Genomic DNA, 14,804 nt, shown 5'->3' with positions numbered 1-14,804 from the left:
TAATGCAAGTACAGCTCTCAGCACAATGCTATTGTGCAATAAATGTTTGCTGTCCTTGATAATTTCATGTAAATAAACTCCTAGAAGGCAAAGTTGCTTTCTAATCCATCTTAAAGGACAAACAGAAACTAGCTAAAGAGAGGCGCAGAAAGGAGGGGGCAGACCCAGGAAGTGAAGTTGGTAATAGTAAAACTCTTTTGAAAAGATTTTTCCTTACAAATTATAGAACTTGAGAGCCACACTGCATCAGCAAGAAGCTTCCAAACACAAAACTTCTATTAACTGTGACTCTGTCCAGTGTGCAGCCCAGTTTGTCACGCAATTCCCCATGATCAATGGAAATATGCTTTTCTGGGTACTTGGCAAGATAATACTGATCAAGAAAGTGCTGGCCATTTAAGCCGTGCAATTGGGAGGATGGGATGCCCTTTGATTAGATAAGGAAGCCACAGAGCTGAATTTTGTTTGGTCAGATAACAAGTTTAAATTTCAATATACAGAGGTGTCTAGTGGACCGTCCAGAAAAAAAAAGATCAGGGCTTGAGATGAGGGTCTGAGTAAGTAGTGTGGAGGCTAGCTGAGGCTGTGATGGTGAGGAACATCTAACTCAGGAATACTGAGTTGTCTTTTGTTTCCCTTCTGATAAGAAGTTGTAAGCTCATCCAGAAATACTCATGTTGCTTTCAATAGATGCTATTGATTGATGTCTCATTTAATTCATAAATTTTAATTTTATTTTCAGTAAACAACAATGTTCAACTTTTATGCACCAAAGTAATACAGAGTCACACAGCAATAAAATCGTGTTTATTTAGTGATATGACAAGTAGAGAAATCAAACATAATATTTTACAAAATGTACAATTTATATTTTTATAAATACTTTAAAAGAGAGAAGCGGAACACGTGTGGTGGCATTAAAAGAATTCTAGATTTAATTTTGCAGCCTACCTTGTAGCCTGACAAACCAGATACATGTATGTATACACATATATCTTGATCATGAGTTTTCATAATTATGGCCCAAGGATAAGTTTTGGGCATGTCTACAATAATTCCAAACTCTCATAAAATGTGTGGTCTCTCACCACCAGTCAAGTTGATTTTGCTCTTTTTTTTCTCAAAATTCCACAAAATGCACATTTGAAACAGCCATCAGAGGATGTAAGCAAGTGCTGTGGGCCTCAGTTTACTCATCAGTTAGATGAGAGAATCCCTGCTAATATGCTGTTTCTGCTTAATTAAAAAACTTGGGGGCCTCAGCAGCTTCCAATATATAAATGTCTGAGGGCTATGAGGGACCAGTCATCTTTGTACTGGGAGTTTTCTGTTTAGCTTCTTTCTATTGGAAAGGAGTCAATGTGTCTTAAATGGAGAAAGTTTATGACACCAGTCCACTTAGTAAACATTTCATTACTGTAGATACAACACGTTTCCTAGTGTAAAACTAAACAGAAAAGTAATAGTCATCTCTGGACGTCATGTTGAAGAGCTGCATGTTTCCTTGGATTTGGAGCTTGGAAGTTCAGAGCTGGTTTACCCAAAAAGGGAGCCAATAGAGAATCTTCCCAATAAACCTCAATATATGGTTGAAATACTTGTACAATGAAATGTTCAGTATGATTCTAGACTTCACTGACTCATTACAATGACACTTTCTTGGAATTGCACTAGTGCACAACAAAATATGATGAGTGCAATGTGAAACAGTCTACAAAGTAAATTATATACTTGTTTTCTTAAATTTATAGAAATTTGCGTTTGTAATAAAACCACAGGAAAGTAAATCATTCCTAAGCCATATCCTGAGCTTACCTTGATTCCAAGTTTACAGTTAATTACATTTTTTGTTAAATAAAAGACAGATATAAAGGTCCTCATATGATCACATTAGGAAAATACATAGGATTCAAGGATGAAATCCTTGAATACTTTTCTTATATTCCTTTGATGGTGGGTGGCGCAGCAGCTACAGGTGCTCTGTAGGTGTGCTTCTTGAGTGACAGGTTACATTTTCCCTCTGGTTGTCTTCAGCTCCAGCTCCTGGAGGAAGGCCTCATTGTTCTTAGGACAGTTGGTGTGACAGGTGCAGGTCCCAATGACCATCACAGGCTTCTTGACTATTTGCCCTGGGGAGCACTGAAACTCTGCCTGGATGGTTTTGGTATTGTGGGGAGTGCAGCAGCGGCCATCACTGCAGACCCCACAGAACCTGGGCTTGTAGGTGTGCAGGCTGGTGCAGTTCTTGAACTGCAGGTGGATGGCTTTGAGTGACTTCTTGGTGCGGAGACACTTTTTTCCTTTCTAAGAAAGAAAAAAGAAGTGATGTATTGAATGGCTACCATTCCCCTGAGGGACAATTTTAGAGTATGGAATTACCTGCTAGTTGCCCACCCAATATCTATTGGTCTTTCTTCTTTGCTATCAGAACATTAATTTTGCTTGAGCAATGTAGTCAGCTAAAAGTATTTGCTTCCACAGACTATGTGGGACTTGGGATAACCTTGTGGCAAAGTTCTGGCCAAGGGAATCTGGGAAATTCTTTGCCCTTTGAGTAGGTACAATTCTTTATTGTTCCTGTATTCATTTTCCTTTCTTCCTGGAATGTAAACACCTTGCCTAATTGTACATAATGGTCTTTTGACATTGAGGAGATGAGCATGAGGTGAAAGCATAACAAAACCTATCTTTTAAGACACTGTAACATGCTTTGGTGTCATTTTTAGCCAAATGGATTTTTACACGTGATACAGTTTGGTTCTCTGTGTTCACACCCAAATCTCTTCTCATATCGTAATCACCACGTGTCAGAGGAGGGGCCTGGTGGGAGGTAATTAGATCATGGGGGCAGATTTTTCCCTTGCTGTTCTCGTGATAGTGAGTTCTCACAAGATCTGATGGTTTAAAAGTGTGGCACTTCCCCTCTCACTGTCTCTCTCTCTCTCTTGCTGCCTTTCTCTCTCTCTCTCTCTCTCTCTCTCTCTCTGTCTCTCTCTGTCTCTCTCTGTCCTGCTGCCATGTAAGATGTATTTTGTTTCCCCTTCACCTACTGCCATGATTGTAAGTTTCCTGAGGCTTCCCCAGCCATGTGTAACTGTAAGGCAATTACACATCTTTTCTTTATAAATTACTCAGTCTTGGGTAGTTCTTCATAGCAGTGTGAAAATGGACTAATACAACATGTTATAAAAAGAATGTGTATAAATCTGGCATTATTTTATGTCTCAAATACTCTTCAAACATTAACTCAACCTTATTAACAGTATTCATTCATACAAGAAATAATCATTCATAGAAAGAACAATTGCCCAAGTTTTACAGATGAAGAAACTGAGTCTCAAAGACCTAAGGGGATCAGAAAACATCTAATATTTGAATTTGTCTGTACAAAGCCCATTCTTTCTATTACATGATGACCCCAGGAAATTCCAAGACATGGAATTTGCATGGATGCAAATAAAGTGGAGAATGTTTTCAAGATTGTATTAGTAACGATAAATGAAGAGGCCCGATGTTGATAATTCAGCAAATAATTGGCTATATTTTATTTCTTACTTATATTTCTTCATCTACTAATTTCCTACAGTTATCCACTGTTCACCTTCATAGGCATGACCCACAGCTTGTGGGGTGATTAGACTTGGAATTATCTTAAATCAGTGGCTCTCAAACTTCAGTGCACATCAAAATCATCTAGAGGATTTCTTAAAACAAGCTGTCAGACCTCACACCGAGTTTTGGATTCAGTACATCCGATGTGGGACCCACACCACAAATTTACATTTTAACAACTTCTTAGATGATGCTGCTGGTTTGGGGACCACCCTTTAAGAACCACTGCCGGCCGGGCGCAGTGGCTCACGCCTGTAATCCCAGCACTTTGGGAGGCCGAGGCGGGCGGATCACAAGGTCAGGAGATCAAGATCATCCTGGCTAACATGGTGAAACCCCGTCTCTACTAAAAAATACAAAAAAATGGTGGAGGGCGTCTGTAATCCCAGCTACTGAGGAGGCTGAGGCAGGAGAATAGCGTGAACCCGGGAGGCGGAGCTTGCGGTGAGCCAAGATTGCGCCACTGCACTCCAGCTTGGGCGACAGAGCAAGACTCCGTCTCAAAAAAAAAAAAAAAAAAAAAAGAACCACTGTCTTAGATTTAAGAATCTCTTGGAGACAAGGAAGTAATGATTGTTATACTAGTACAATTCTTATAAAATATGTATACTATAAATAAACATCTTTAAAATAACATATCCAAATATTAAAGAAGATTCAAGTTACAAGAAAAAATACAAATTTTGCAAAATGACACAATAGAAAAAGCCGCATCTTAGAGGCACTAAATGGAAACATCTTCTTTAATAAAGAAGTTGCTGTGCTATTGAAAATATTTAAGGACTTCTTCTTACTTTTCCAATTTAATATTTAGCGTGTATTCTTGTCAACACCCACAAAATGGTACAGGATAACAACATTCCTATGTGTGTGTATGTGTTTGTATGTGAGACTGCTTATGTGGGTGAACCTATATGACTATGTTAGCTATATGTTTGAATTCCCCTGAGTGTGGGGAAGTGCATCTCCTAGGATTTAATTTTAGGGATAAGGTGTTTCTAGGTGTTCTTTCTAAACTGGTGGAAGAAACGTAAAGTTAGGATGGACTTCAAAAAATTATATAGCTAAGCAGCCATATAACTAATGCAACCACTAGGGACTCTTATTTTACCTGTAAATAGAAATCATAAGTAATGGTGGCTACTGTTAACAGAGTACTTAATCTATACCCAGCATTTTGCAAATTCATTCTATTTAATCATCATGACAAGTTAAGGTAGGTACTTTCGGCCACCCCATTATGTGGGAGAAGGAATTGAGGCTGAGAGGTTAAGAAAATTGCCCAAGATTACATAGCTGGTTCATGTGGAAAGACAGAATTTGAAGCCAAGCTGTCTGGCTCCACGGTTGTCCTCTTACGCATTAGATGATATTGCTTCAGTGTCAAGATATGTAAATCTTGAATTGCTAAGCGCTGTTTTATTTTAGTCTTAGGTTTGTATAAGGATCCATATAATGGTTCAAATTGGGTATTGCATTTTTCTGATATAGGGCTCTGGTAACAAGGCCTGTGATGTCATCAGCAACCAATCAGAGCTTCTGAACTGCGCGTCTCACATTCAGTGTTAACATACTGAGTTGATGTAATTCCAACAACAAAAAAAAAATAAAAAGATATGTGCTGTTTTATTTGGCCCATATTGCTTTATGCTGGCAAATGTATTATTTCCACTAGGTTTTTAAAAATACCAACAATAATTCCCAGACAGTCACTCGCTTATTTATCAACAGTTGTTTATCACGCACACAATATGTGCCAGGTAGAAAGCTGAGGACTGAGAGGTAAGACCCACATGGCCTCTACCCATATATACAGAACCTGACGAGTAAAGAGAACTGAGGTCGGAAGTGACCTCTCTAGAATCAGCTGTGCTTGACAACTGTAGCCAGTTTTCTCCAGGAATGGAATGGGATTTGCTAGACCGTTCTCTATTGGGAAAAGCATTATAGTTTTCCGGTCCCTCTCCCTCTTTACCTGAGGGTGTACTGTGAGTTGCTTAGAGTATTTCAATATGTTAAAGAGAAAAAAGAAGATAGGCTGGCTTCAGGAACCCCACTGCCTTTTCTCTGGGGTTAACTCCCAGCTATAGCTGCTCTCTCCGTCACAGAGTGACACAGTGACTTTCTGAAGCCTGGGCTCCAAGGACACAAGGCCATTACCTTCAGGATGGGAGGTTTCCTCCAGGCTCCTACCTTATCTGTTGGCTGCTCTGGCTCTTGTTCACAGGGCCGTACCATGCAGAGCCGAGTCTGTTTCAGCATCTCACATTGACGGTTCCTATTGGTGACCCGGGTGGAGAACCCCATACCACAGCTCTTGGAGCATGCTGTCCACTCTGTGGTCTGTTCAATGCAGTTGACACTTGAGTCAGAGACTTCTACTCCTAGAGTGGCTTCTGGCCTGTAAGCTATGGGATGTGTAAATAAAGACAGCCATATTGGGTAAAATGTGAGGATTGGAAAGTGGTCCTTTTCAGCCATTATTAGAAAGTGGGTCTCATTCGACTCTGTACCTACTAAACACCCATGCTACCAGGACACAGAACTGAATTTATTTATTTATTTATTTCTGGCATGGCTGATAATGTCTGCCCTCAGAAATAGTATACAATTCCGGATACTGCTAATATAAGTAATCTGGCTAATTAATGGCTTCTAAAATAATCCTCTACTGTCTCTTGAGATTTTTTATTTAAACTATTTCATTGATAAGAGAAAACAAAAAGAAGAATTAAAAAAAGGTCCTGAAGTGCCATCTGAGCCTTACTACAGCATCTAGAAAGATGACACTTTTCAGTGACCTGTGCAGGGATGAGTAGCCTTCTTTAAGGAGGTTAATCATGAGACAGCCTAGGTAGTGTACAGAATCCAGAAAAGAAAGAGAATTTAAAATTTTGTCTTTGTAGTGCTAATGAGGGTCAAGTGGGATGGATTAAAATACACGTAGTATTCATCCAATAAGACAAAAATAAGACAAAAGAGTGAATTTGGGAGGTCCTCTTCAGGAGAAATTGCAGCAACCTTCTATAACTTAGTTTGAGTTTATAAATATGTTTGATCTAATGTCTACAAATGTGTTTGATCTCATGTGTTTGATCTCAGTGGGTAACCTGAAATCCACAACTGAATGACCAGAAACTGAGGCCAGTTTCTCTTTTCAAATCCAAGAGATTGCAAATTCTTCATGTTTGTATTTACCCTCTACTATGACCAGCCCTAGGTATACTGAGTTTCTCACCTGCAAGGGTAAGGCCTCCCAGTGAATCCTCCTCATCTGGGCCACAGATCCACTTTTCACAGCACTCTCCAGGCACCTCAACTTTTCTTGGAGCTGGGCAGTTAGGCTCAGGCAGTAGCACATCCAGCTGACAGCGGGGCACACAGCCAATCTGCCCATCTCTGCAGGTGCACTGGAATTTGCAGCTTGGCTGAAATTTCTCTCCACTGCGGTAGATGACCCCATCGAACACACAGTTATCTCCCTCTACCGCTAGAATATTGGGGAAGCAAAGTGAAAAGCAAAGAGGAAGAGGAAAAACAAGAACACAATACAGTGAAGAAGCTATGTAAGATTTGGAGGGCATGTTCCAAAACCCAAGTCCTTTTCTAGTTCAGGCGATCTGGTTTCTCATGTATCTACTGTAGAGTGATGTCCTCATGGAGGCCTCTCAGAGCAAGAAGAAACCTTCAAGATCATCTAGTCTTGCCCCTCATTTTATGGATGAGGAAAGAGGTGTGCAACTGTGAAGTGATGTCCCCAAGGTCCCCTGGCCATTGTTCCCAATGTTCAGTCATTTTGCGAGAACCTCCTTAGAGTTTCCTACTCCAGCAGCTTAGACTTAAAAAGAGAAAAAGTCTACTTTATGTTTTCCAACAGGTTAGCTGATCAAATTGGGAAGGGCATTAAGAGTCCTTGACACTCAAGCATAATAAAATCATCAGTAGCTTAGAGAAAAAAGTAAAAGCCCTCCTGTCCAGAAAGGAAGAGACAATCTTCAACTACAATGTTGTACCATGTGAAAAATTGATCCCCGATTGATTACGTTTTAGAAGCCCGGATTGGCTAGTTGCCTGCATTTTATTTTACTTGCAGCCAGAGAAGGGTTACACAGTTATCCCAGGAGACTAGCAGCTGCTTTGGTTCAAATGGGACAATTACAGGTGTGAAAACAAATCTGCTGGGTTTTCCCCAACTGCAGTTTGGGAAACTGTGAGCGTGTGAGTAAACCCGAGCTTCCATCAGCCCCAGGTGGCCCCCTAGAAGTGTCCGAAGGAAATGACTTCACTGGCCCTTAACTCTGCGTGGCTCCCCCTTTGCTTAGATTCTTGTCTAGGAAGCCAAGGGAGGAATGCCTTTCACCCCCAGGGCAGGTTTCCTTTCTGGCTCTGGCGCTCCCCAAAGCCCCAAGTGCTCCCCAAACCATGCCTGACACACAGTAAGTGCTCTATACATGTCACTTATTGCATTATTATTATTTGCTTATCGCCCTCTGGGAAGGGGAATAAAAAAGAGAAGGGAGGAAGCAGCTTCACTTAGCTGCAGGAGAAGAGGTCAAACAGCAGAGGGAGCAGGATTACCCATGCAGATGCCAGTCTGGTTGCTGGGGTCCGCGCTGCGATCACAGTAGAGGCCACTGCTCTCGTCGCATGGCTCCAGATCTGAGCAGTTCTCGCCACGCTGGCGGGCACACACCAGACAGCATGAGCAGCCGTCCAGCACCGCGCGCACCCCGGGGGCGCAGGTCGGCGTCGTCGCAGGGCACTGGCCCGGGCACTGGGGAGGGCAGCGCTGAGTCGCAGCGACCTGAAGGCAGGCGAGACAAGGAGAAACCACTCAGCTGGGACAGAAGACGCAGTGAGCCCGGTGACCAAATGGGGGCCACCAAGGCGGGCAAAGTAACTTGGGGGCATCTTAAGGGTGTGCCACTTACCTGTCCCAGGAGATGGAGAAGCAGGAAGGTCAGGCAAAGGCACTGCTTTCGGAGACAAAAGCTCGTGCTCTGCACACTCTGCATGCTCAGGCTTTCCCCTCTCGCTTTTACCAAACGAGACTTTCTTCGCTGTAGATTGGCACTGCTCGCCTTCCCCCTGGTCCGGTGCTTGCCGATCACGCCCAGCACAGGTTTTATAGCACGCTCCTGGGACGCGCACAAGCCGGTTGGCTGCAGTGCACGGAGGAGGGGGGAGATCGGCTGGGTGGGGAAGTGGAACGAACCCCAGGGTTGCCATGGCAATTGGCCGTGGGTGCTGCTCTCCTTAGGGCGCGGCGCCGGGGCCTGCGTGTGCCTGTGTGTGGCGACTGGCTTTTCCCAGAGGGTGGGGAGGGGCTGGGTGGAGTTCCGAGGCCAGGACCCAGGGCTCGCTCGAGCGCGTGGGAAGGAAACGCCCGTTTCCTCCTGGAAGTTGCTTCGCCTTCTCCCAGGACGAAGACACCACCACTCCCCACCATCCTCCTCCACCCTGACCGTTCCAACCAGGGCTGCAAGCGTGGGGTCCCCTTACGGGATGCCTGCAGTTTGGGGCCATCTGCAGGGGATTGGCAGAAGGCCCAGGGGTTTAGTCATGAGGGAAGCACATGCAAGTTTGTCACCGTTTAGGGCACTCATTGAATGTGTTGAGAGGGAGGGGAGAGAAGCAAGGGAGGAAAGGAGAGAAAGAGGAGAAAGAGAAAAGTGTGTGTGTGTGTGTGTGTGTGTGTGTGTGTGTGTTGGGGGGAGGGGAGTGGCAGGGGGAAGGGAATCTAGAAAAAAAATCGATATGTCAGAAGGTGGGGGATGCTATTGGCCAAATGGCAAAATTCTTTTGACTCTAATCCTTCTAGCTTCACTCAGTCTTAAACCCCAAGGTCCACAGGTTTGTTAGAAATAAAAGTAAAACACACACACACACACACACACACACACACACACACACAAAGAAAACATCATAAAATAAAACAAAGAAATCTTGGCAGAAGAAAGCCTTGAAGCACCTGCTGTAGCAGACCAAATGTGAGACGGCACACCTGAAAGTCCAGAAATCTTTGACAGTTTTCTAAGTGGGTTCAGTTCAGCCACCATCACCACCATCAAAACCTCCAGCCAGGGAAGAAATGAGGAAGAAACTGGCTTAACTTGGCTGACCCTTCAGGAAATCAAATCCTTCTCTCACCCAGCATCGCTTTCAAGAAATGATTGCTGGGGCATGCTTGTAATCTCTCATGGGAAAAAGAGAGCAGTTTTACTGCTCCAAAGGTGACATTGTTTGAAGGATTTAGAACAGTTTCCCCCCCCATACTTCAGCACTGCTGCTGCCCCTAGGAGAACTATGCCCAGCTCTTTTGAGGATAGTTGCTTTGGAAAAAAACAAAAAACACTTTTTAAGGAAAATTATACAGGCCTGTGATGTAATTCTAGAGTTTAAAAGGAAACAAATGGCCTCTACCTCATCCGTCCCCAGCATGAAGGAAATCAAAGGCAGCTTGCGGAAGGGGCCAGGTCTGCCTCTGCAACACCCGCAGATGATGAGGTCACCTCAAGCACCTTCTAGATAATTCTCTCGGCAGCCTGAAACCACTATGACACACTTCCAAGCCTCTAATAGTTCTGCTTTCTTTGAGGTAAATGAGACTGAGTGGTACTCAAACTTAACTAGAGATGAAACAGTTCATTTGCACTCTTGAGTAGGACATTTACATACTCTTCAAATTGATAGGCTTTGGAGGGTGGAGGGTGGGAGCAGGTAGAAGATCAGGAAAAATAACTAATGGGTACCAGGCTTAATACCCGGGCGATGAAATAATCTGCACAACAAATGTCCATGACACACACTTACCTGTGTAAACAAACCTGCACATTTACCCCTGAACTTGAAATAAAAGTTTAAGAAAAAGATAAAACAAAAAACAAAAAAACTGATAGGTTTTATGAGCCATTTGGCCTAATGATGCCTCCATCTGGCTGCAGATCGAATCAACCAGCATGTATTTTGTTAAAAATACAGATTCCTGAGCCCCACTCTTGACCCACTCAGTAGGATTCTCTGGTGGTGGCTCTTGGTAGACAGCATTTTAATGTACTTTGAAATGGAGCAACTGGAAGCACTGCTAACGGGGAGGCAAAGAGCATCGGCCAAGTGTTCCAAGCATGAATAGACTGAGATAGAACAAGGAGAAATTGGCAGCATGGAGATTGGGCTAGCTCTTCTTGGAAAGTGTGGGGTGGGAGTGGTGATAGGGAAAATGTAACTTTAAGACAAGGATTAACATGTCAAGAGGTCACTGCAAGTGTAAAACTGCTACTCAGTTTTGATTGCAAGAGATGGAAACCAAACTTGAACTAGTTTTTGCGAAAAGAGGACTTTACTGGAAGGATGCTGTGATGTTTCACATAGTGACAGCACAGGAATGGTACAGGGAGTCCTCAGAGGCAACTGGGATCTAGAGAGAGGAGGGCCAACAGGACTACTTCCACATAAGGGAAAAATGATCCTTCCAATCTTACTTTATGACCTTATCACCACAGAAGGAGTGTCCCTGTCTCTTAGGCCCAACTTTAAAAGTTTCAGGAATGAAATTGGATGGGTTCACCCTGGACTAATCAATGGGGACAAGGAAGGTGAAGTATGGGGATTAGTTAGAACCTCATGGTTGGAATGGAGAGAAAGAGCAGTTCTCTTGGGAAGAAAGGACTGTTCCTTAAAAAGAAAGCAAGCTTGGTGAGCAAAATAATACACATCCACTCCATCATCTGCTATAAATGCTCTGGGATGAGGATCTTCATCTTAAAACAATTGTAAATTGAAGTGATACCACCTGATGATAATCATGTCATGTCATGCTTCACTGCCTCCAGGACATAGTCTCTGAAATCCTTCATGCCGGGATAGATGTTATCCGCAGTGCAGGCCTGGGATGCCGAGCTTATCTCTTTTATCTCATAACTCACTGGATAATCATTATAGTCACACCATTTAATGATGGGGATATTGTTGGAGAAATGTGTCCTTGGGTGATTTCATTGTTGTGTGAACATCATAGAGTGTAGTTACACAGATGCAGATGGTGTAGCCTACTACACACCTAGGCTGTATGATATAGCCTATTACTCCTAGGCTACAAACCTAGGAGTACAAACAGTACAGAATATACTGTACTGAATACTGTAGGCAACTGTAATACAATGGTAAGTATTTGTGGTTTAAACATATCTAAACTTAGAAAAGGTGCAGTAAAAATATGGTATAAAAGATAAAAAATTGTCCACCTGTATAGGGCACTTACCGTGAGTGGAGCTTGCGGTGGGTGTCAGTGAGTCAGTGGTGGGTGAATGTGAAGGCCTTGGACATAACTGCACACTGCTATAGCCTTTATAAACACTACACTTAGGCTAAGCTAAATTTATTCAAAAATTTCCTTTTTCAATGATAAATTAACTTTAGCTTATTGTAACTTTTTACTGTATAAACTTTTAATTTTTTAACTTTTCGACCCTTTTGTAATAACACTTACCTTAAAACACAGATACATTGTACAGATGTACAAAAATATTTTCTTTATATCCTTATTCTACAGGCTTTTTTTTTGTTTTGTTTTTTGAGATGGAGTCCCTCTCTGTCACCAGGCTGGAGTACAGTGGTGCAATCTTGGCTCACTGCAACCTCTGCCTCCCTGGTTCAAGCAATTCTCCTGCCTCAGCCTCCCAAGTAGCTGGGACTATAGGCGCACACAACCACGCCCAGCTAATTTTTGTATTTTTAGTAGAGACAGGGTTTCACCATGTTGGCCAGGGTGGTCTCAATCTCTTGACCTCGTGATCCACCTGCCTCGGCCTCCCAAAGTGCTGGGATTACAGGCATGAGCCACTGTGCCTGGCCTCTATAAGCTTTTTTCTAGTTTTAATATTTTTATTTTTTTTTGTTTTTGTGAAAAATAACACACAAACATACATATTAGCCTAGGTCTACGCAAGGTCAGGATCATCAGTGTCACTGTCTTCCACTCCACATCCTGTCCCACTGGAAGGTTGTCGGGGGTAATAACACACATGGAGCTGTCATCTCCTCAGATAACAATGTCTTCTTCTGAAATACTTTCTGAAGGATCTGCCTGAGACTGTTTTATAGTTAACTTTTTTTTATGAGTAGAAGAAGTATGCTCTAAAATAATGATGAAAAGTATGGTAAATACATAAACCAGTGACATAGTCACTTATTATCATCATCAAACATGGACTATACATAATTATATGTGCTATACTTTTATATGCCTGAAAGTGCAGTAAGTTTGCTTACACTAGCATTACCATAGACACATGAGTGTGCTACAATGTCATGACAGCTATGATGTCACTAGGCTATAGGAATTTTTCAGCTCCATTATAGTCTTATGGGACCACCATTGTACATGCCGTCCGTAGGTGACCAAAATATTGTTATGTAAGATGTGACTATACTTGTCTGTTTTGGTGACTGCCTCCCTGTCCTGCCTGGGAGTCCTTGAGGACACAGAGCATGTCGTATTTACAGTAACATCCCCAACATCCACCTTAGGGTCAGACAAGTGGTCAGTTCTTGGACCTTTTGAGATACTGCAAACTCCACTTTAAGTTTTGCCACTTTTCATTGCTCTGCATAAGACGATATAAGAAACAAACTGGAGGCTGTTTGCTCTTCAGCAGCAGCTAAATTGGTCCTATCAGCCACCACCCATCAGCCTGTGACATGAAACTTCTCTGGGTCTTGCTTGGCACTAAAAGGATGGAATACAGGCTGGTGATCTTCTCCTGTTTGAAATAATCCATGTGGCAGTTGAGGTCTCTGGGAGAAGTCAGGGGATACCTTATTAGAGATTCTTTTTTGAATTGCTGGGCTTGGCAGCGAACCATGGGGTTATGAACTGCAAGGACTTTGGCCAATTTACTTTTCCCCCCTTCATTTTGTCCTTTCCTTTTATCCCCTCATCACAGATGTGACATCAGGGGCTCATTTTTGCCTTTTCTTTTTCACATTGCCTGTTAATTGATTTATATTCTTATTGCTTCTCAGTCAGTACTCTTATCCAGAACACATTTAGAGAATTGCCTACATTTTCTAAAGGTACAATGTTGTTTTCAGTGCTATTGTGTTATCTTTCTTATTATTATGAAAAATTTAAAAAATTGGTGCTAAGTTCTGTAGCAGGTAGTTGAAATAGCACAGCCCCTGCCCCCATATTAAAAAAATGAAACAACCTCATAGAAGTAGAGAGTAGAATAGTGGTTACCAGAAGCTGGGGGAAGTCAGGAGGGGAGGACATGAGGAGTCAGTCAGTGGGTACAAAGCTACAGTTAGGAGGAATAAGTTATCCTGTTAAATTGCACCATAGGGTGACTATAGTCAACAATAATATTTCAAATACTAAAAATGCTCATCATCACTGGCCATCAGAGAAATGAAAATCAAAACCACAATGAGATACCATCTCATGCCAGTTAGAATGGCGATCATTAAAAAGTCAGGAAACAACAGGTGCTGGAAAGGATGTGGAGAAATAGGAACGCTTTTTCACAGTTGGTGGGACCGTAAACTAGTTCAACCATTGTGGAAGATAGTGTGGAAATTCCTAAAGGATCTAGAACTAGAAATACCATTTGACCCAGCCATCCCATTACTGGGTATATACTCAAAGGATTATAAATCATGCTGCTATAAGGACACATGCACACGTATGTTTACTGTGGCACTATTCACAGTAGCAAAGACTTGGAACCAACCCAAATGTCCATCAATGATAGACTGGATTAAGAAAATGTGGCACATATACACCATGGAATACTATGCAGCCATAAAAAAGGATGAGTTCATGTCCTTTGTAGGGACATGGATGAAGCTAGAAACCATCATTCTGGGCAAACTATCGCAAGGACAGAAAACCAAACACCGCATGTTCTCACTCATAGGTGAGAATTGAACAATGAGAACATTTGGACACAGGATGGGGAACATCACACACCGGGGCCTGTCATGGGGTTGGGGGAGGGGGGAAGGTTAGCATTAGGAGATATACCTAATGTAAGTGACGAGTTAATGGGTGCAGCACACCAACCTGGCACATGTATACATATGTAACAAACGTGCACGTTGTGCACATGTACCCTAGAACTTAAAGTATAATAAAAACAAGTTTCAAATACTTCAGAATAGCTAGAAGACAGGATTTTTAATGTTCCTACCAC

The 14,804-nt window shown here is 42.4% G+C and overlaps 1 protein-coding gene across 1 annotated transcript; it reads right to left on the bottom strand.

Annotated features, from left to right (window-relative positions):
- Window positions 1-792: 792 nt before the first annotated feature.
- Window positions 793-9,308, bottom strand: CCN3 (cellular communication network factor 3). Its single transcript, XM_004047466.5, has 5 exons — window positions 8,544-9,308; window positions 8,191-8,416; window positions 6,851-7,102; window positions 5,806-6,020; window positions 793-2,304 (listed from the first exon to the last, which is right to left on the bottom strand). Exons 1-5 carry the CDS (start codon window positions 8,625-8,627, stop codon window positions 2,008-2,010), a joined length of 1,074 nt encoding a protein of 357 aa, XP_004047514.2. The 5' UTR covers window positions 8,628-9,308; the 3' UTR covers window positions 793-2,007.
- Between the last annotated feature and the right edge of the window lie 5,496 nt (window positions 9,309-14,804).

Source organism: Gorilla gorilla, chromosome 7 (genome assembly GCF_029281585.2).
Source record: "Gorilla gorilla gorilla isolate KB3781 chromosome 7, NHGRI_mGorGor1-v2.1_pri, whole genome shotgun sequence".
Taxonomy (NCBI): Eukaryota; Metazoa; Chordata; class Mammalia; order Primates; family Hominidae; genus Gorilla; species Gorilla gorilla.
The sequence above is the reverse complement of the archived record's forward strand: the minus strand, read 5'-3'. Positions and strand labels throughout refer to the sequence as shown.

Excerpts from the sequence above, each read along its gene's own strand:
- CCN3 (XM_004047466.5), bottom strand. The coding sequence starts at position 8,627 with ATGCAGAGTGTGCAGAGCACGAGCTTTTGTCTCCGAAAGCAGTGCCTT. Across the intron at positions 7,103-8,190 it reads CCAGACTGGCATCTGCATGG|CGGTAGAGGGAGATAACTGT; the intron begins GTAATCCTGCTC and ends CCAATATTCTAG. Across the intron at positions 6,021-6,850 it reads GGGAGGCCTTACCCTTGCAG|CTTACAGGCCAGAAGCCACT; the intron begins GTGAGAAACTCA and ends CACATCCCATAG.